Source organism: Delphinus delphis, chromosome 15 (assembly GCF_949987515.2).
Source record: "Delphinus delphis chromosome 15, mDelDel1.2, whole genome shotgun sequence".
Lineage (NCBI taxonomy): Eukaryota > Metazoa > Chordata > Mammalia > Artiodactyla > Delphinidae > Delphinus > Delphinus delphis.
The window spans coordinates 66,456,581-66,478,291 of NC_082697.1; the positions used below are offsets into that span (position 1 = coordinate 66,456,581).

The 21,711-nt window shown below is 41.1% G+C and overlaps 2 protein-coding genes across 2 annotated transcripts in view; both read left to right on the forward strand.

Annotated features, from left to right (window-relative positions):
* Window positions 1–2,229, forward strand: part of MOSMO (modulator of smoothened) — a 44,234-nt gene extending 42,005 nt beyond the window's left edge. Inside the window, exon 3 of the mRNA XM_060031882.1 lies at window positions 1,399–2,229. Coding sequence (XP_059887865.1) covers window positions 1,399–1,583 — 185 coding nt within the window. The 3' untranslated portion in view covers window positions 1,584–2,229. The remainder of the gene's footprint in view (window positions 1–1,398) is intronic.
* Window positions 2,230–14,123: 11,894 nt separating this feature from the next.
* The window catches only part of VWA3A (von Willebrand factor A domain containing 3A), a 45,400-nt gene continuing 37,812 nt past the window's right edge, over window positions 14,124–21,711 (forward strand). Inside the window, exons 1-4 of the mRNA XM_060033068.1 lie at window positions 14,124–14,214; window positions 14,974–15,058; window positions 18,043–18,130; window positions 18,449–18,572. Coding sequence (XP_059889051.1) covers window positions 18,069–18,130; window positions 18,449–18,572 — 186 coding nt within the window. The 5' untranslated portion in view covers window positions 14,124–14,214; window positions 14,974–15,058; window positions 18,043–18,068. The remainder of the gene's footprint in view (window positions 14,215–14,973; window positions 15,059–18,042; window positions 18,131–18,448; window positions 18,573–21,711) is intronic.

Below are 21,711 nucleotides of genomic sequence, written 5' to 3' on the forward strand. Positions count from 1 at the left end.
TTGGTAAGAATATAAGCTAACATTTTCTGATGGATTTACACAGTGGAAATGTTCAAAGGAGAGCCACACATGAGGGGGCTCACCTATGGGGGCAAGGGTGACAAAGCTGTGCCTTTTTCTTCAAGTCTGACCCTTGTCCTTGCTTTTGCCACCGTAATTTACTTGTCTACCAGTACACCTGATTGACTTTCACCACCAAGAAATCTATGCTATACAGGATATGAAGTTATGTCTTTACAGACTTATTTAGGACCCAGAACTTAATTGTCAAAAGTTGATATGTATTTTCAGCATTAACAGTATTTTAAGATCTAAAGTAACTTCACAGGTCTCAATAGCTAAAAAAACCCCACAAAAAACAGGAAAACAAAAACAAAAAAAACCTCACCCACCAACATTAAATCTCTCCAGGACAGAGAACTAGATTCCTTGGATTAAAAACAAATATTGGATAGAATTAGGAGTTCATTGCTTCCTTAAAATTTGATTAAGCTTTTCCTAACAAATTTGGAAAATATTTAACACTTGTAAAATATTAAACCCTGCTTTAAATATAGTCATTAAATGATTACTCCTTTATAAAAGATAGATTTTTATTTTACAGTAGAAAATAGGAAAGGATAGGAATTAAGTTGGCACATCAATTAACAGACTGAACAGCAGTAATAATCTGCATATCTTTTAAGGACTTCTAAATTATTTTAGTGTTTCTTGAGGTTAGAGATTAATCCACATTAAAGAACAAATTGTTTTTAAGGCAATAATGTTTTCCCATTGTTTTTATTAGATTGTCTAATTGTGGTTTCATTTTACTTACCAAACCATATTAAGGCATAAGCACTGTTAGAGACTGGTGACAGATACCACAGATCAGGGGGCACTGGCAGCAGTAATAAAGTTATTTATTGCTAACTATACAACAGAAAGGCCAAAAGATCTAATACTGAATACCTGAATTGTGCGAAGGACTTGACATTGTTTTGTTTATCCTTGTACTATATACTTACCCATTTTCAGAATTTCAGAAGCCTAAGATTACACCATTAGTAAGTAGTAGAGCCAGAACTTAGCCCCTGTCTGACACTAGCCAGAGCCCTTAGTCACTACTTTAAATGGTCAAGAATCGTGTATACGAGTACTTAGTAGGTTTGGAGGCCTTCCTTAATGCTGATATTCAAAACTATGTAAAAGGCTAAGCTAGCTTTTACTGTATTTAATTGTTAGGCTTTGGGGATCTGTAGTATACACAAATCTTTTGATAAGTGATCCATATTGTAACAGATTTGACCATGTCATCAATCCACAACCCTTCTTATAAACTTCCTTTGTGCCAAATTTTCATTGTTTTCTTAATCACCAAACCATGTTACTAATGTTGTGTTCTGGTTTGTTTTACAGTGATCCTTTTCTGTATGGCTGCCCTAATATTTCCAATAGGATTTTACATCAATGAAGTCGGAGGTCAACCATATAAATTACCCAACAACACAGTAGTTGGGTCATCATACGTACTTTTTGTCTTATCAATTTTCTTTACAATAGTAGGACTTCTATTTGCCGGCAAAGTTTGTTTACCAGGCTGATGAATGTCTGAATTGCTTGACTCTTATTATTTTTAATTTTATTTTATTTTTTTATTTTTGGAGGGTGGGGAGGACAAAGGCAAGGCATCTGAGTAGTCCTCGCATAGGAAGATGCTTAGATGAAACTGATGCTGAAAAGAAAAAAAAAAAATGCTTTGATTTGTTCTCACTATGCACTTTGGATTTAAAAACAAAAAATAAGGAGAGCCTTTTCCATAACCAAATACAGACAATATTGACTAAATCTCCTGAGCATATTCAGGCAGTCAGGTCTGCACTGTGATAGCAACCTAGTGAAGGAGAATGCTTTATACTGAAAAGCATGTGGCCCTTTGTGACTCTGTGGTTCCATTTTTAACGTCTAATGATTCATTTGAGGGAGGAAAAAGTAAGTCTAAGTATTTATGAATCATGGCGGACCAGAGGGATGCAAGAGAAGTTCATGTGGGGCTGGCCTCACCTCCTAAGAAATTAGAGTTCACAGCTTCCTTGTAATGGTATGAGCCTTTGGCACCAGAATGGATTGCCATTGCATTACCGCACCAAGAAGCCAATAGATCAAAACTCGTTTGCTAAAATGTATGTAAAAATTCTGAAATTCCCTATTCTCTGTGTACAAAAAAAAAAAAAAAAAAATCAAACACTAAGAAACATGTCGTTGGGGGGCAGGGGGTTGGGTGGGGGAAATTTTCCTTATATTTATATAAATATATATATAATATATATATTTTGCTGATGCAGTATACAGTGTGTATATATGTGTGTGTGCGTATGTGTGTGTGTAAATTTATATACACACACATGCAAACAGTTCCTGGAAGAGAACTCTGAATGCTTTGCTAGCAAAACACTGTGGTGTGCAAACCTAGAACTCAATAGAAAAAAAGCCATTTATCTGAAGGCTGCATAGTGGAGAGAGTCTTCAGTTTACCTCATTCTTTGTAGCAGCCCTTGATTTTAACAGGTTTTTGTAATAGGTACAAATAATCCCATACCCTTCTAGGTGCAATTTTAAGTTAAGCTAAAATTCTTTGTAGGGTTAATTTATTTGTTTATGATAGTAGAAGGTAAGATCATGTCAAACCTGATAATTTGGGGAATCTGACACTATTTAAATTATTGGCAACTGTTGTCTGTTGTACAGAGGTTCTCTTTTTCTACTGGCTCGTTCTGTTACACTAGTAAAGCATTTTCTATGTTTAAGCACACAACTTTACATAAATACAAAGTTCACTAGTAATATCAACTTACAATATTTTGGCTATTTATAACACTAACTTCACTCTGCCATAAAAATTAAATTTATGTTTCTTTTCATCTAGGCATTATTAATAATCTCCTTTACCAAAAACCTGAGCAATACAGTATTTTCTTTAAATGCTATATGCCTTTGTTTGCTAAACGCTAACATTTTTGCATTTACTTTAAAGGGCTGTACTAGACCCACAGCTTTACATTTCTTCCAGAAAGAAGCATTGCAGCTAACCCTTGAGCCCACAAATAGTTTTAAAATATAGTATTTCTCTTCTCCACATCTCCATGTCTTTATGTCAATGCTTAGTTGTTTTTCCAGGTGAACACAATAGATAACCTCCTGTTTGAAATGTGGGGCAGGAGGGTTTTTCATGGCAATGGAGTCTTTCATGGCAACGGCAACCGAAATGTCCCTATCAGAAGAGTTAGGGTACCTTGTTTCACACAAACTGAAATGAATGCACTGTTTTGTTTTTTTTTTTAAATGATTGCTTCAGAGATGGGGCTGCCTCCTCAGATATTCAAGGTATGAAATGGAGGAGCCTGCTGTATTTCACACTGGCTTGTTTGACATTCATATATCTTACTGTTAATTCAGCAGTATTTTATTGTGGAAGAAAACCCCAGTGTTTCAGCTCACTCAGGAGTCAGGTAAGAGGTAGACCACCACTGGGGTGAGTTCCTTGAGTGTGCTGGGGGCATGTCACCCATTTCCTTCCCAGAGTCCAAAGAAACCTCTAGGAAATGCCTGAGGGAGACTAATTTTCCCCAAGTATTACGATGTCTAGTCAGTTCTAAGAATACCACTGGACATGTGCTGTGGACATTTGGGATGGCAGTTCCCATTGCGATTTGATTGGACCTCAGTCAAATGGATCACTTTGAAGGAAAGCTTTGGTTGTCACCATTATACCACTGAAATAAAGGGTTAGCAAATTATGGTTCAAATTAACTTATGATATGACCAAGAGCTTTTCTCTTCCAAAAGTTGAATTTTATTGTAAATAGTTTCTCAAAATATTTTTAACTGGATCATGAGCATGGGGAGAGAAAGTTTCTCAGCTGCTAAGAATTTCCCCACTGCTTACGTCTTTCACTTACAGTGGTATTGCATATAAGGTTGCAGAATTTAAGGTTTTATTTGTATCTATTACACAAACCATTAAATTGTCTTTAATTTCATCATTGTCTTGGAGGTCCAGTGCACTAAGGGCTGATAGGGGAAAACTCCCTCTAACCGGTCAGCACTCTAACCCAGGATTAAAACCATCCCATCAAGTAGTATGTGAAGTCAAATCTTTGTACTCTTCCAGACCAAACATTGAAATGGACTCATTCATATAAAATTCTATAAATCCTGTAAGTGAAAAGATAGACAACTGTCAGCAGTTGCATTTAAAAAGGTCACTATAATAAGTACTATATAGTACAGTATTAATTTATAGCAGGAAATCATATCTTGTAAACTGTATATAAAACACTGTTTAATGGTGCAATCATTTGTCAAATTTTTGTCTGTTACATTGTTTTTAGAGTGTGTGCATTCTTCTCATACCTAAGAATATCACTGTAAAATCTGCTGAAAAATATTTATAGGTTTTATTTGCACAAGACTTAATTAGTTTGAAAGTTTTGGAAGCTCCTATTGAACATGCCTAAACATCTGTAAACATGAAAAATCTTCAATTCATTAAAAGCAAACATTTCAGTATGATTCTTTCCAAAGGTAATCCATGTTCTATGTTGTTAATGTGTGTATGTAATTTTTCTGACTCTTCTACTTCTTATAAGCCTATTTTCCGTTTCATTTGTTTTGTTTTTGAAGGACGGCTCTTTTTTTTTTTTTTTCTTTTTAATGTTCTAGATGACCAAAACACTTCATTGGTTTTTACCCTTTTGCCTAAATCTTTGATATCCCCACTTGATGTTCTGTGAATTCACTGTTTAATCTCTTAAGTAAAACAATGAACAGTCCTGGTGACATACAACCTATTGATTTAGAGGAAAGACCCTGAAAAAGTATTGGAAACTAACTTTGAATATACTGCTCTTAGCTATTATTTTGCATCGTGGGCTTCATGGGAGGAACATGTTGCATTTATTTTGTCTTTATTAAAAGACTACTAGCCACAGTTACTCTGATTGTAGTAACTGTTTTAGCAACCCACTTTGATCTTCTTTAAAATATTGAATTTACATTCACAATTCAAAACAGTAAGCTGTCTTTCAGAACTAATTTTTGAAGGATAAAAATATATGAAGGAAAAAAGTGACCTGTGTAGGTTGGATTCCCTACATAGGACTTATTAGTTATATCACCTCAAGAGATTTTAAAGTTTGTCATCAAGGCCTGTATATTACCCCAACTTTATTAAGAATTGTTTTCTAATTGGTTATAACATTTTTCGATTAATAGTTTCAAAACAAATTGTTAATACAAACTGTATAAAATGAACATAATTTTCTTCACTTGTATTTTTGTTATTGAGCAAGTTTATCAAAATAAATTGTCTACTAAAGAAACTAAAAAGGCTTCTATTACTTTGAAATAAGCTTTGAATTTAAAAATTTATTTCAGAAATGAATTTCTTATAGAGGTTTCACATATTCACACAGTGACACTTCCATGCCTCTTGGTTTAGTTTTGTTGTTAGCATTTTGCCAGGGGAATGTCTCCCCTCTCTTCTTCCACTCTCACTCCTAGCTCCCCCTTCGGGAGGAGATGTATTAATGTTCCAGAACATGGATTAGGCTATGTTTACCAATAAGAAGAGGCACTCAGCAATAAGAGACCACACACATGTGGCACTCTCTTCTACATCATGTTTCCATGGACCAGGAGAGAGGTACTGAGCCAAGGCTCTCATTTTTCTTTCCTTTTTTCCTTGCACATCGACCTAAGCCCTTTCATCTTTGCTTCATTCTTCTGTTTTTACTTTATTTCAGGCCAAAGTCCTCTTAGCTTGTAAGATTTTAAAATTTGGGTTGAAGGAGCAATAGAGAACCCTTTGGTCTCTAGACTTATCCGTGTGCTCCATCACAGCTGTACTGTAACTCTCTCTAGGAGTATCAGGAGTGACCTAGCCTAATAATAACTAGTAATCAAATGAAACACTATATTTACCCGTTGCTGCTGTTTCTCCTTTATATGGCCTCTGCAGGAGCCTCATGCGGAGTTGGGAGTTTAAGACAAGGTAGGATTTGGGTGTTCTTGGCTTCTGGACCTTAACGTCATCTTCTTAGGGTGACCAACCATCCTGGTTTGCCTGAGACAGGGCTCTTCTGGGACATGAGACTTTCAGTGCTGTAACTGAGAAAGTTCCAGGCAAACAGGGATGAGTTGGTCACCCTACCTTTCCACCATTCAAATCTCACCCTGATTTATGACACAGATTAGAGGTATTTGAAGAGTTCTTTTCTATAAACATTAATGAATAGGTCCACTGGAAATTGTAATGGTTGACTAAATACTGAACTTCTAAGAGAGGGGAAGGAAACACTTTTCTTCTCTTTGGTAATACTGTACGAAAAGGCAACAGACTGTCTTTAAAAACAATAACATGGGTGAAAAAATTATTTTGAGTTACTCTTCCATCAACTCCCTTCTAACCACTGTATGAGAAGATTATAGGAAAAACACCAAGACTAGTGGACTGTGGGTTCCTTTTATGCAAAGTCAACTCTTCTGGGTCACAGTTACCCAGCAACAAAATAAAAGTAGTTATTTATAAATTGTATTAAAGATAGAAAGCATAATGCTGTATTATTTTTTTAGAATTTTGGTTCTTTTCCCAGCAGGAAAAAAAAAATGCTGGGATGATATTTTGAAGCACATTTAAGGTTTCTACAAAGAAGCTCCAGTTCCAAAGACTAAGACCACCCAAGATTAAATTTCAAGAAGAAATTTTTCATAAGACTTGTAAAATTTCAGAGCTGTATGAAATCTAAAAGCATGTTCAGTGTTTCCATTTTCCAGATGAAGAAATCAAGGACTCAAAGGCTTATGGACTTTCCCAGAGTCACATAACTAGGTCTCAGGACACTCAATGTAGAAAAGAATGTCTTTGACAAATAGGCCTTGGACAGTTTTTGGCCTAGGACAGTTGTTCAAATTCTATAGCCACTTAAACGAATCTTTCTTCAACTAATCTCCATCTACTTCAATTCATCCAGATCATTTCTGCCAAAGTAATCTTAACACAAAAGAAACTTTTCACTTCGTTATTCGAGTTCCTGTCACGCCAGCAGTCTACAGAATGAAATCCAAACTTCTTTAGCATAATACTGAAAACCCTTAACGAGCTGGCTTCAGGCTGTCTCCTCAGCCTTATTTCCCATCATTCTCCCTTTTCGCTTTTTACTGATAAACCAGCCTATTCTCCATTCTTTTACTACGCCTTGGCTCTCTGTCTTAGCTGTGCCTGTATGACCTCCCCCTTGCAGTTTCTTTAATCCCTCCTCTATTTGAAATAATCTAATTTTTTGTGCTTTGTTTCTCTTTTGCTTGTTCCTCTGTAACAGAACTTACTAGAGGGGAATCGACTGCCTGGATTCAAGTCTCAGTTCCACAATAAAGCACTTAATAAATCACTTAACCTCTGTGCACCTTGGTTTTCTCATCTGTAGACCGGGCCTGATAGTACCTACCTTACAGAGTTATTGTTGGTTTAAATGAGATAAAGTGTGGAAAGTTCTTGGTACAAAGTAAGCCTCCGAGTGTTAGCTGCTGATGTTATTAAACACTTCTCTATAACTAGATCATAAACTCTTGAACTCAAGGAATGTGGCTTTCTCATAGTCCAGAGACCTGACACAGTGCTTTACACATGAATTATCATGATTAAATTTGGGGCTAGGTTATAAAGGAAAATTATGAAACTATATTTCCTGGAGATGTGAAAGGCCCAGTCACCTGTCTTCCAGGATTGTTTCAGTAATGTTTTTCCTGAAAGCAGAAGCTTGCATAGATCATCAGCCTTTATAAGTAAGTGTGGTTGTTTTACTGGTAAGTATTTGACTGTATAATATGCCAGTTTTGCTGACCTCCTTAGGATTTCTCTGGACTCAAGACCCTTTACTACTGAACTCACAGCGCTCTAATATTGATACTTATACAGAGGACCAGGATGATGCAAGTACCCTGTCGATCCTGAAGAGAGCTCTGGAGGCTTCTTCAAGCTTGTGGGTTCTCCGTTCTCTTGAAGCCATCCATACATTTGGTATGTTTTGCAGAGACTTGGTTCTGCCAAGATGGTTTTAATTATTTCTGCTAAAAGGAACAGACTCAAGGATTTGATCTCATTTTAGATGTGGTTATCCCCAACTGGCCATCTTATGGCGCATTTTAGTAGATACTTTCAATGTGTTTGGTCACCATTAAATCAATCTCTATTATCTCTTGGGGCAAGTCAGTAAAATAAATACCGTGTCCTGACTCTGGTACTCTTTTCATGTTGTTTAAATACTTATTTAGTTGTATAAGACAATTCAAGTATTTTCTTTAATAAAAACCCTTTCTTTTACATTGCTTTGTTTTCTATGGCAAAATACAAATGCAGTTGAAGAACCACCCAAAAAAAAACCCCTTCCACTATCCACTCTAGGGGAAAAAAATAATCCACATATCTAAGAAAGTTTTTTACTACCTCATCTTCTACATATTTTGCTAATTAATTAGTGAGAGCAAAATGGACTTGTGTGTTGCAGTCCCACTCACACACACCACTCAAATACTTTACCTCATTTCTGCTTTCTGGGTCATTAGTAACTTTTTTTTTTTTTTTTTTTTGGCTGTGTTGGGGGCCTTCTCTAGTTGCGGTGAGCGGGGGCTACTCTTCGTTGAGGTGCGCCGGCTTCTCATTGCGGTGGCTTCTCTTGTTGCGGAGCACGGGCTCTAGGCGTGCGGGCTTCAGTAGTTGCGGCGCGCAGGCTCTAGAGCACAGGCTCAGTAGTTGTGGCGCACAGGCTTAGTTGCTCCGTGGCACATGGAATCTTCCCAGCCCAGGGATCAAACCTGTGTCCTGCATTGGCAGGCGGATTCTTAACCACAGTGCCACCAGGGAAGTCTCAGTAACTTTTTCTCTTGTCCTAAGTGCTACTATGGAGAAGGAAGTTAACATGACCCTAAAGTGGGACAAAAGAATTTTTTTTTTACAGTAACACCTGTCTGTAAATTTTTTCTAATGAATATAGGAAATTAAAAGTTCCCTCCCACACAATCCACCTTCCAGAGAGTACCACTGTTGACAGTTTATTAGGTATTCTTTCAGACATTTTGCTTTCTTTACAGTGTGTATGTGTGTGTATGGTGTGTTTATATGTGTGTGTGTGTGTGTGTGTGTGATGGGTGTGTCCTGTTCAGTTGTTTTAACAAAAGCAAGATCATATTATACATAACTACCACTACTTTCTTTTTTAACTTATGATGAATATCTTTCAGTGTCAGTAAATATAGATCTTCCTCATTTTTAATGGCTGTATAGTATAGATAGATACCTCTGTTACACACTGTAGAGATATAGATATATTTCTCTTCCCCTGTTGTTGTACATTTAAGTTGTTTCCAAGTCTTTGCTCTTACAAATAATGCTGCTCTGAACTTAGCCCTTAGATGACAGAAACCTCCCAAATATCATAATAATCTGACACTCTAACTGAAGCATATCAAGTACTCTATTAAGGCAATTCATATTTTTTGAAAAACTGTGGTTAACAAATAGTGGCATTCATAAGAGTTTAGAGAAAGAAACTAACATTAAATTCATGTTGTGTTTTTCCATATGTCATCTTAATTAATACTCCTCCTATGAAGTAGGAGATAGTATTGTATAGATTAGAAAACACTAAGGATCAGAAGGGTGAGCAATTTACCCAAAGTTCTATTAGGGAATCTGGGTTTCAAACCTAGGTTCCCTGACTTCAAATCTAGGACTGCTTCTGCTGTCCCACATTGCCAGTTTGGCTAGTCTAAACGAAATAAAAATAGCTTGTCCCAGTTGCATGATTCCTTGGCTCAGACATGAGCAGCTAAATCTATGGTTTGCTTCTTCTGGATGTGAATGCAAACAACCATAAAAAGTAGTCTCTACTTGTGAATATTACATATTTTGTTGAAAGAAAAAAATTATGTAAGTTATTAAGTTGTGTTTAATCTGCCATCATTCCCTGCTCATTGTCAAGATTTCTGCAATCATTGCTCAGTGGTATTTTATAGCACTTACTTCCTTGACTGGTGAATTATACCATGTTATCCATTGGTTTTATCGGAACCCTTTTGAGAATTGAGCACCCAGGGAAATTTTCCCAAAGAAGCTATCTCCTATCCTCCCTGTAGCACTTTAAAAAATCAACTAGATCCCTTCTTCCTTGTTGGTAGGAAATCTATTGGCCATTGGGGATACCCTAGGGTTGTGCACAGATCCATGGCTGAAACTTTAGAAAGTCCCCTCTGGTCGTTTGTCATTTGCCTATACCCATTGCTGCTGAAACATCAACTGTTCCAGGCCGAATGGTGCAGTAGTTCTACAGTACCCAATCCCACGCTTGAGGCATGCTAACCTTTGGTGAGCTGTGAGCCCCTATGCCTCTGGACTTTCTTCCTGTATGTACCGAGGACCCATTTCCTTTCAGGTCTTGCCATCTCACCACTGTTGCTACCAAACACGGGGCAGGTCCCTCCTCCCTCTGATTTTTCAGATCTGATTTCTTGACCTCTGTTTATCTGGGGACTGTTCTCTCCCCTTTGGCTTTCCTCAGTCTTGTTTGCCTAGTGTCCCCTTCTTTGGTTAAACAAAACAAAACAAATAAAACAACAAAAACAGCTCTTTTCATGGGGCTGATTTCATCCTCTGGCTCCAGGACTAGGTGCAGAAACCAGGTCTGGCCAGTTGGAGTCACAGTGATTGGTTCAAGAATGAGCATGTCCTGGGACTTTGCTGGAACTGCTGGAAAAGAGTTGTTCTCCTTCCTTTGGGCGCTAAAAGCTATAGAGGGGAAAGCTTAGTGCTGATGGCCCAAGTTTACCAACCACTCCTAAAGAGCCTACCTAAGAATAAAGCCATCACAGAAGAAAAGGAGCTGAGAAGTGGAGACAGATTTCTGTTGACATTTTAGCCTTTGGATCAAGCCATGCCTGAAGCCAGAACTATCCCTGGATTTTTCTTTTATCTGATCACATAAATTCCCTTTTTCCCTTAAGCCAGTTTGAACTGGGTTTCTGTCTCTTTAACTGAAAGAATCTTTCTATACCTTCCCACTTTCCTCTTAACATTAAACACATCCCTCACATCCCGTGCTTTGGCATGTCACTTTATAATCTTTCAGGTAGCTTAGGCTTTTACAAAAGACAGAAAAAACTGTTGACTTCAAGACGCTTCTCTCTTTTTTTTTTTTTTTTTTTTTTTTGCGGTACGCGGGCCTCTCACTGTTGTGGCCTCTCCCGTTGCAGAGCACAGGCTCCGGACGCGCAGGCTCAGCGGCCATGGCTCACGGGCCCAGCCGCTCCGCGGCATGTGGGATCTTCCCGGACCGGGGTACGGACCCGTGTCCCCTGCATCGGCAGGCGGACTCTCAACCACTGCGCCACCAGGGAAGCCCCAAGCTGCTTCTTAAAAAGCACCTGCAACTGCATGAAATGGAGGAAAGAAATAGAGCAAAATACAAATTAATACCTAAAGAAATATATCACACAATAATATTGTCTTAGCCTGTTTGGACTACTATAACACCACAGACTTAGGTGGCTTATAAAAAACAAATTTAACTAGATGTTAACTAGATTTATTGTGGTGATCATTTCCCAATATATACGTATTATGTTGTACACCTGAAACTAATGTAATGTTATATGTCAATTATACCTCAATTTTAAAAAAAAGGGAAAGAGGATTTTTTTTTTTTTTTTTTTTTCTTTTTTGGCCGTGGCGCCAGCAGCTTATGGGATCTTAGTTCCACAACCAGGGGTCGAACCTGGGCCCTTAGCAATGAGAGAGCAGAGTCCTAACCACTGGACCACCAAGGAATTCCCGAAAAGAGGAATTTTAGATGCTGAAAACAAAACCATCAAAGTCACCATTATCTGCTCATTTTAACACATGAAGATAATAGGGACTAAATATAACACATCACTACGGTATTTATCAAAGAGCTAAAAGATCTTTGGAATTCAATTTTTTCAGATAAAAAAAATCAATGAGGTCCCTACACTATATATTATGTAACATCCCCATCAGAGAATGAAGCAGTATTCCGTAATCACAAAACATCTAAATATTCACATTAAAGGGAACAAATAAAGACTGTAACTAGCCTCATGCCAGTTCAAGTCAGGCTTTGCCATGAAATGAGCATGCTGTGAACCCAAGATACAAAACAATATTCACTGCAACATCACGTTTTAAACATTTATTTCTCACAGTTCTGGAGGCTGGAAGTTCGAGATCAGGGTGCCGAGAGCACGGTCAGGTAAGGGCCCTCTTCTGGGTTGCAGACTTCTCATATCCTCACATGGTGGAAGGGGGCTAGGGAGCTGTGTCAGCTCTCTTGTATAAAGGTGCTAATCCCATTCATGAGGGCTCTGCCCTTATGACCTAATCACCTCCTGAAGACCCCAACCCCTAATACCATCACATTAGGCGTTAGGTTTTTAACACATGAATTGCGGGGTGGGGACACAAACATTCAGATCATAGCAAATATATTTTGAGTAATGGGAACAGTTTAGAGCTCCTAAATAAAGATCAGAGGTAAGGTGACCCATCAGGTCCCAAGAACCTAAGGTAAGAGGAAAAAAAATTCCTACTGTGCTCTGATTCCTTACGTGGGGCCAATCGTGAGCTATATACAGCCTGAGGAGAACTGAGAAAGATGGTACCAGCACGAGCTTTCTCCTTGGCTGGTCATACAGCCTGAAAATCGTACTCTGCTTTATCCATCTGGCACAAATACGTCCAGAACATGTGTCATGTAAACTCAAGTAGAAAAAAGAACTTTTCGATGTTGGGTTTTACTTCTTGTAAAATGTTGAAAACCCATGTATCCAGGAGTAAGTTGTGAAGGTGATAAGCCATCTATCTTGAGCCCCTGTGTCTACAAAAATGGTGTCTCAAAGTTAGCCAGCACTTCTACCCAGGATTTCCAGTAAGGTGGGCACAAGGACACTTACCTCTTGCTCACAGAGTAGCCTTTGGTTGGTTGCTCTCAGCCTCTTGTGACTCTTCCCTCTTCTGACTTCCTTACCTCTTTCTGAGCTCCCTCCTCTCCTGCCTTGCTGGTGCTGACCAAATGCAATGATTTACACCCCGTGACTCTTCTGCCCAGAGCGCCTGGTGGTAGGTAAGCTGTCTCTATTTTGAAGGGTTTTGTTGTTTCTGATCTGGCCTATAGGAGGCACTGGGGTCAACATCTGAAGGGCTTCTCTACCAGACAGTGACTACCACAAGTAGCACATGTTCTAAATTATAAATGAAGGATTCAGAAAGTGAAGGTTGTGATTTGAGAAATGACCTGGATAAGAAAAACTGAGTGCAGTTCCCTTAGCTACTACAAGCTAGCTGACCTTGAGCACATCACTTCATCTCTCCTGATTTCCATAGAAGGAATTGGAAAGGTCCCCAGCTGTGGGCTAAGGGCTGGTTACATCATAATCACCTGGGGCCATTGTTAAATATTCATGTTCCTACACTTTGCTACAGTTCTGTGTCAATCTCCCAGATGGGAATGTACGTATGTTTTCTTAGCAAACAACCCAGATCCTTCTGATGGGCACCTGGGTTTGGGAACCACCGCAGTAGATGATCTCTTCTTATGCTAAGAGGTCACTGAGTCTGCTGCTGTGTTAGCCCGGTTTGGGTGGAGATGGACCTGGCAGGGGTGAGGAACTGCCAAGCCTCTCCCAAGGAGTGTGTCTGGGGGGCTCTGCGGAGGAAGAGAAAGTTACCACTTTCACGCATGTCGCAGGTTCTCTGCTGTCTTTCTTCAGTTCCTACCACGGGAAGGCAGCAGGCACCAGGGCTCCACTGGTCTAAACCACAGTTTTCTGCTGACCCAAAGGTTCTAAAAATAGAAAAGAGGTGCAAATCCTGCTCCCCAGCCTTTGCGGGGGCAGAGAAAAGCAGAGTGCCCAGGGAGAGGTTGTTATGAATGACAAAGTGGTAATTTCTTCCCAGGGGTGAGGAAGGTTTTTCCCTGTCCCTGCCTCAAGCTGCAATGGTGCAGTCTGTTACCCTGGAGACCAGCAAACACTTCCCGACAGGACAAGCTTCCCTGTTGAGTTGCTTGGAGGAGCTTGGAGGAACTAGAAGTGGGAACCAGCGAAAACAGTCCTGGGATGACCAGGGGCCCTTCTCCCAGAGATGGAGAAATAAATGGAGAAATGCAGGTGAAGTTTAGAGTCAGAAGGGTTGACAGGGTGATAAAAGAGTGGGCGGGGGGAGGCCCAGACTCTAAGCTCTGGACTAAGTGAGAAAGATTTAGGGAGCCTGGGTCTTAAGCACCTGCTCCCTACCTGCCAGACATTAGTGCTGATGTGCTACGTGCTGGGGGTGCAACAGCAGACAAGGAAGTAATGGGGCTGCTCCCGAGAAGGTCTGTGACAATTTGGTAAGAGACGGCCAGGAGGCAGCAACAGGAGGGAATGATTTCCTCCTTGGGGGTTGGGGGGCAGCAAATGGGGTTCTGGAAAGACTTCCTGGGTTTTCTTGTCAAACAAAAAGGGCAAAGGGCAATTCTAGAAGTAGGTCCAACTTGAACAAAGAAGAGTATGAATTAGCAAGGTGTGTGTAGGTAGGGGTTACCAGGGTGTGTAGAAGGATGCAGGATGAGGTAGAGAGGTAAGCAAAGAATAGATCCAAATGGAATGAAAAGCCTTGTGAAGAAGGTTTGACTTGCTTGTCCACGGTACTGAGAATCCATGGCAGGGTTCTAAACAAGTAGTAACATGAACAATTCTGCATATCAGAAAAATCATTCCGGCAGCAGACTGTAAAATGGATTGGATGGGGGAAAGACTGGAGGTTATTAGGCAGTTAAAAATACAAACGCTGGGGGTGGCTTTATCCTGGATATTTAGGAGAATCCTAGATCCAGCTGTTAGCAAATCAGGAAGTTAGCTGAAGATTTTCTTTTATCCACTAATCAGGGCTACCTCTCTCCCTTTGACAAGATGCCATCTCCTAAGGACCGGCTTGGATATTCTCTTCCCCTCCTGTGACCAGTCTCCCAAGGTAATGTGGCCCACCTTTCTCTAAACTCTGGACCTGCCCTGAGTACATTTATTCAACAAATGTTTTTTTAGCAACTACTATGTTCTAGGCAATGTTTACATAAAACTGTTCTAACAGTGAACATAACTAATGCCCTCATGGATCTTACTTCTAGTGGATTGATGGATGAGGGAGAGTGGGCCAGAGACAGATAATAAGTAAATATATAGAACATCAGATGATGAAATGTGCTACAGAGAAAACAAAACAGGGGCAGGGAGGTACTGTCTGAGATGGGGTAATCAAAGAAGACCTCTCTGATAAGGTTTCATTTGAGCAAAGACCTGAGGGTAAGGGCTGTCCAGCTCTGCCTACCAGCTCTCTCTGGCACCTAGCATGCACTCTATAAATGTGCGCGGAATGAACGAGTGCTTGTGTCATATGCTGAAGTTCTTGAAGATGCAGCAGATTTTGAAATGGTATTCTGCATTCCTATAGCCCTTTGTATTTTACAAAGCTCTTGTACGTTCTCAATTTCATTTGATCCTCCTGACGATGGAGTTGAAGTAGGCAGGGCAGTTACTATTATCCCCATGCCATTCTGCAGATGAAGAAACCAATGGGTCCGTGCTCCTTCTAGCACACCACATTGTTTTGCTAGTTTTATGCAACCCAAACACCCCTCCGTTGGCCAACACAAGTCATCCCAGAATCCAGTCGTGCAAGCCTCTGAATTCATTAGGTTGTTAATCACTCACTGAAAAGAGGGAACTAAGACTGCGGGGTGTCCAGTGTTGATGAGGTATTTCTATTCCAGCAGTCTCTGCCACAAGAGTCTCCCAGCAAAGCATATTGAAGTAAAACCGCTTTTTCTTTTTTTGAGACATTGTCACATTATCTTGGTGCTTCTCAAAAGAAAATTCCTCTGAATAAAAGATTAAAGACCCCCAAAGAAAAAAGCAAGTTGCCGAACCATCATTAGGCTATTTAATTTAATGGTTTCATAAGAACACACACTCCAATGTTGAAGCTGCAACTCCATCTGGAGTTTCTCACTTGCGGTGTTTTAGACAATATTTTTTTTGTTGCAAGTAACAAGAAATATAAATGAGGTCACTTGGGCTTCCCTGGTGGTTCAGTGGTTAAGAATCCGCCTGCCAATGCAGGGGACACAGATTTGAGCCCTGGTCGTGGAAGATCCCACATGCCGTGGAGCAACTAAGCCCGTGCACCACAACTGCTGAGCCTGCGCTCTAGAGCCCACGAGCCACAACTACTGAGCCCATGTGCCACAACTACTGAAGCCCGTGTGCCTAGAGCCCGTGCTCTGCAACAACAGAAGCCGCTGCAATGAGAAACCCACACGCCGCAATGAAGAGTAGCCCCCGCTCGCCGCAACTAGAGAAAGCCCGTGCAGTAACGAAGACCCAACGCAGCCAAAAATAAATAAACAAATACATTTATAATAAATAAGTAAATGAGGTCGCTTAAGCAAAAAGGAAGGGAATTAGAAGGAACAAGTATCTCACGGAACCCAAGAGCAGAAAGTGAAGTCAGTTCTTCAAGAACTGAGGTTTACCTCCCCTCCTCAGAATATGTACTGTCTGCCAGTCCCTGCTCTCGCATAACTTACAGTCTAATGGGAGAAAGATGCCAATTCTTAAAAATCACACAAATAAATGTATTATTCTAAATTAAGATAATTACTTTTAAAGAAAGGAGCACAGTTGTATGACAGTTTACATAACACAAAGGAACCTGGAATAGAGTGGGATGGTAGAGAAGACTTCCTAGAGGAAGTAACATTTGAGCTGAAATGTCAAGGATGAGTGGTTGGGGGGAGGGGAGGAGAATGTTCCAGAGCAAAGCCAGCATATGAAAAGGCCCTGCGATTAAAGGAGCCATACAGCATTCTAGGAACTGAAGGGGAACGGGGTTGTCGAACAGAGAACAATGTTTCTCCTCATGCTAAAAAACACAAAGCAGTGAGCAATGGTGGAGTGGGAAAGCTGGAGAGGTAGGTGGGCAGCAGCCAGAACTTGCGAGCCTCAAATGCCATCTTACGGATCTTAGTCTTTATCCTAGAAATAAAGGGAAGCCTTTGAACAGCTTTGAGCAGGAGGGAGAAGAGGGGGTGTGACCTTGGATTTGTGGGGGGGGTTGGCTGCCTGGTGCGGCTTGTGGGATGTTAGTTCCCCAACCAGGGATTGAACATGACCCTCAGCAGTGAGAGCGTGGAGTCCTAACCACTGGACCGCCAGGGAATTCCTTGGATTTGGGGGGGATGGGTTGTGTTTATTAATTTATTTATTTTTGGATGCGTTGGGTCTTCGCTTGCTGCAACTAGAGGAATCCTGCGCACAGCAACAAAGACCCAACGCAGCCCCCCAAAATAATTAATTAATTAAAATAAAATAAATAAAATAAAATAAGATACTTTATAAAAAAAAAGGTCTAAGCTCAAAAGACACCTTCACTGATCACCTGACCTATGCAAAGCCGATTCCTTTCCTGATTACTATCATATTATCCTGTTTACTTCCTTCACAGTACTTTCCACAATTTGTTATTACTATATTTACATCACTCTCCCCCTCTGGGAGGACAAGGACGATGCCTAGCTCAGTGATTGTCAACTGGGGACAACTGTGCTCCCCAGGAGACATTAGGCAATGTTTAGAGACGTTTTTGGTTGTTACAACTTGCGGGGGGGCAGGGTTGCTACTGGCATCTGATAGGTAGAGGCCAGCCGTGCTGCTAAGCATCCTTCCATGCACAGGAGAGCCTCACGACAAAGCATTAGCTTGTCCAAAATGTCGAAAGTGCTGAAGTCAAGAAACCTTTGTTATCTTGTTCACTGTTGTATCCTCAGCATCTAGCACAAAGCCTGATACCTAGTAGGTGTTCAATAAGTATTTATTGAATGAATGAATGAAAGAACCGTTGAGCTGTTGTCTATATGCTGCACTTACCCTTTTCTTTTCTGGTATTCTTTTCCTCCTTAGGAAAATAAGCATTGGGTGTTTTTATAATGGCCACACAAACTAGTCCTATCTTCCATGGTCAAGATAATAAGTTTCTGGAAAATCATTGGTAAGCATCTTCTCTGACTTTGCAAATGAAAACAACAACAACAATATTTTGTTCACGGGAGTTGAGGGGGAAATACCTGCCTTTAAGTGAGACTGGGTAAATGGTCGATACATCATCTTATACCTGAGGGCTTTAGTTACCTAACTACCAAAACAATAGAATAAAATGTCTTATGAGCCTGGAGTCCACATTTTATCAGGATCTACACAGGAAACTTTCCCAGTTACTACACAGAAATAAAATGTTTCTGGAGGCCCTGACAACGTAGAGTCAATGTCTGGTGCTGGGGCATTGATCAAATTACTTTGTGTTTTTTAGCATGAGGAGAAACAATGACAGAGATCCAAAGAAGCAATCGAACCAGAAGAATATCAATGAACGTGGCCAAAACCTAGACAATGGACTACTGGTTACACATATTAACCAGACACAGGACTTGCTGGTAAAAACCATAGTGCTTCAACTGAGTGGCAGTGCTTACAAATCATAGTCTGGGAATGCAGAATGTGTTAAGCTCTGGGTATTTCTTTCTTCACGTAGGATCTCAGGACTGAAAAGGATTAGTTACACACTCATCTCTGATCCCCTGCCTTTAGAAATGACTGAAGGATCTCTATGCCGTTTATAGAAATTGTATAGCCTTCTTGGCCATATCATTAAATATTCAGGGGGATGTGAAGACACTGTCCTTGTTATCAAATCTTGAAGACTAAGGAATTTAATTCTAAGATTCTCCTTCCTGAGATTTGTTTTTCCTGTAGGATTCCCTAAAATCTAGATCCAAAAATCAGTTTCAGGGGCTTCCCTGGTGGCGCAGTGGTTGAGAGTCCGCCTGCCGATGCAGGGGACGCGGGTTCGTGTCCCAGTCCGGGAAGATCCCACATTGCCGCGGAGCGGCTGGGCCCGTGAGCCATGACCGCTGAGCCTGCGCGTCCGGAGCCTGTTGCTCCGCAACGGGAGAGGCCACAACAGTGAGAGGCCCGCGTACCGCAAAAAAAAAAAAAAAAAATCAGTTTCAGGAAGTGCCACTGGAGTGAGAACGTTACAGCAGGAGAATTAACCTCTCGAATGACCAGAACTGTGGTCTTAGGCTGACTCTCAGTGTGTTGATGAGCTCTCTTCGCGTGGTGGTGAGTGGATTGTCTAGAACTCGCAATTCACTCTACCATAGAGACTACTGTCATCAGGGGTTGTCCGTGCAAGTCTGGCCCATCACCGTCTACCTATTCTACACTAGAGTTTAACAATGGTCCTTTGAAATGATAATCAGTCAAAAACATTACAGTTTTAATGCTAGCAATTAAACATCAGGAAAATAGTTGGGCTTTACTTTTCTCCAGTATTGGCACTTAGGGGAAAGCGAGTTTAATTAAAAGGAGATGAGCAAATGTCAATAGAGTCTGGAAATTCTGAAGGATCCTTTCAATGACTTTAGATGTTGATACTATGAGTCTTTATTTCACCTAATTTCTTATCAGATACACGACTTTCCAGGTGTACAAGGACCCCTCTTATTTATTAGCCACAAATGGGGCCTCCTTTACTTCACAAATGAATAGCAGTGGGAAAGAGGGAAAGGATTGCCCCAGCACAAAGATCTTATTCTTCTGTATGTAAAGCACATCCTTCAGTATATAATCAGTATGTCCTACAGTCAAAATCCGTCATGTGTTTCATGGTGGCTCTTCAAATATTAATAATACAAAATCCATGTCCTAAAAAGTGATGGATCATTTCAAATGCAAGTAAAATGGAAGAGAGGTGCATTAGAAGTCTACCAGTTTCAGTGTTACCAAAGGGAGGTGGTTGTCCTGAAAGATGAGAAGAGTGACACCTAGTGTTTATATGCTGCAGAGCACCATTTTCCTAAGCGAGCGGCTGGGGCTAAGATTATAGGCGGTGCTGTTCTGGGGCGGGACATTAATTAGCAGAGAATCACATACGGAGAAAGTTGTCTTTTCAGCCAGTTCTCTCTAGATCCTTCACAAAGATAGTCACAGTTTGGTGGTAATTTAAAGGCAATATAGTATCGTGATTATGACCGTGGCTCAAGCTTGGGTTTGAATCCCAGCTCCAACACTAAGTAGCTGTGTGACTGGACAAATTGCTTAATTCTCAATACTTCAGCACCCTTGTCAGTAAAATGAGGTTAATAACGATGGAACCTATTTTGTAGACGTAATTAAGTTAATACACGGAAAGTGCTTGTCACATAATAAGCACTATTAAGAGTTTGCTCTAATTATTCTTGTTTTCACACTTCTTTAACACTTGCTAATTTCCTTTTTTTTTAACATCTTTATTGGGGTATACTTGCTTTACAGTGGTGTGTTAGTTTCTGCTTTATAACAAAGTGAATCAGTTATACATATCCATATGTTGAAACAGAGGGTGAGGAGGTGTCAGGCACAGAACTTACGGCATCCAATACTATCTAGCTGGAATATGATAGCAGCAGTTTATTTTCATTGCCTTTGTTTGTTTGTTACCGTCTGTTTATGACCCAACCTGAGGGGAAACAAGAATCACTGTTAAGAACCGTTTATGCAGCAGCGCTCCAGGCCACGCTCTAGATCTTAGCGTCACGCACCCACCTTACAGGTGGAGAAAGAGACACGGGGCTTGCCCAGCATCACAAAGCTAGTAAGTGGGGGGCCCAGGACTGCACTCCCTTCTCCCCTCCCTCTCTTCCTCTGCCCTTTCCTCCTTCCGAATCCTCTGTCTGATCTAATCCTGTCTCATGCAGCTCGGTCAGCCACAGCAGATAATTTCAACCCCTTGTCTATCACCTCACCGTCTACAGGGAGAGCCTGACAAAGACAAGCCCAAGCAGTACCCACCCAGGGTCCAAGCAGGCGCACGGGAGACAGGCAAAGCCATCTTTGGGTGTAGTCGGGGGCCGCGGTGGGCTAAGCAGTGCGCAGGCCCTTTCCACGGTCACTGGACGCTGCAGGGCGGTTTCTCTCACTGTGGGACTGAGCCGGCCTCTCCCCTTGTGAGGCCGTGTCCCACACCCTGAGTCACAGCCAACCCTGGCAACATGTAAGGCCCACTGATTCACACAGACAATGGCGGCCGTGCTGGAAGCTCTTGCAGCATCCGTGTCTGCTCCAGGCCTTGCACACCCTTCCAGCCTCTTCTCAGGTCATGCTTACCCTGCATTCGCTACACTCCAACCACCGTGGCCACCTTTCTGTTCTTGCAGCACTCTGCCCCTGCCCCCAAGCCCACCTCTGCCTGGACTGTGTGCGCCCAGAGACACACAGGGCTGACTCCTCCTGCACCTTCAGACCACAGCTCAGAGGGGCTTCCCCTGACCCCCCATCTCAGCTAAAGTGACCTCCCCATCTCCACCCTAGTCATTTTCTACCACATTGCCCTGCCCCACTTTCTTAATACAGTTGTTCCTTGCTGAAATTATGGACATTGATTTTGCTTTTCTTTACTGACCATCTATCTACACTAGAATGTGAGCTCCGAGAAGGCGAGAATATTTCTATCTTGTTCACATGGTAGCCCTAGGACCAGGGACAGTGCCTAGTTCAAAGCAGGGCTCAGAACAAGGCAAAGTGGGCTCAGAG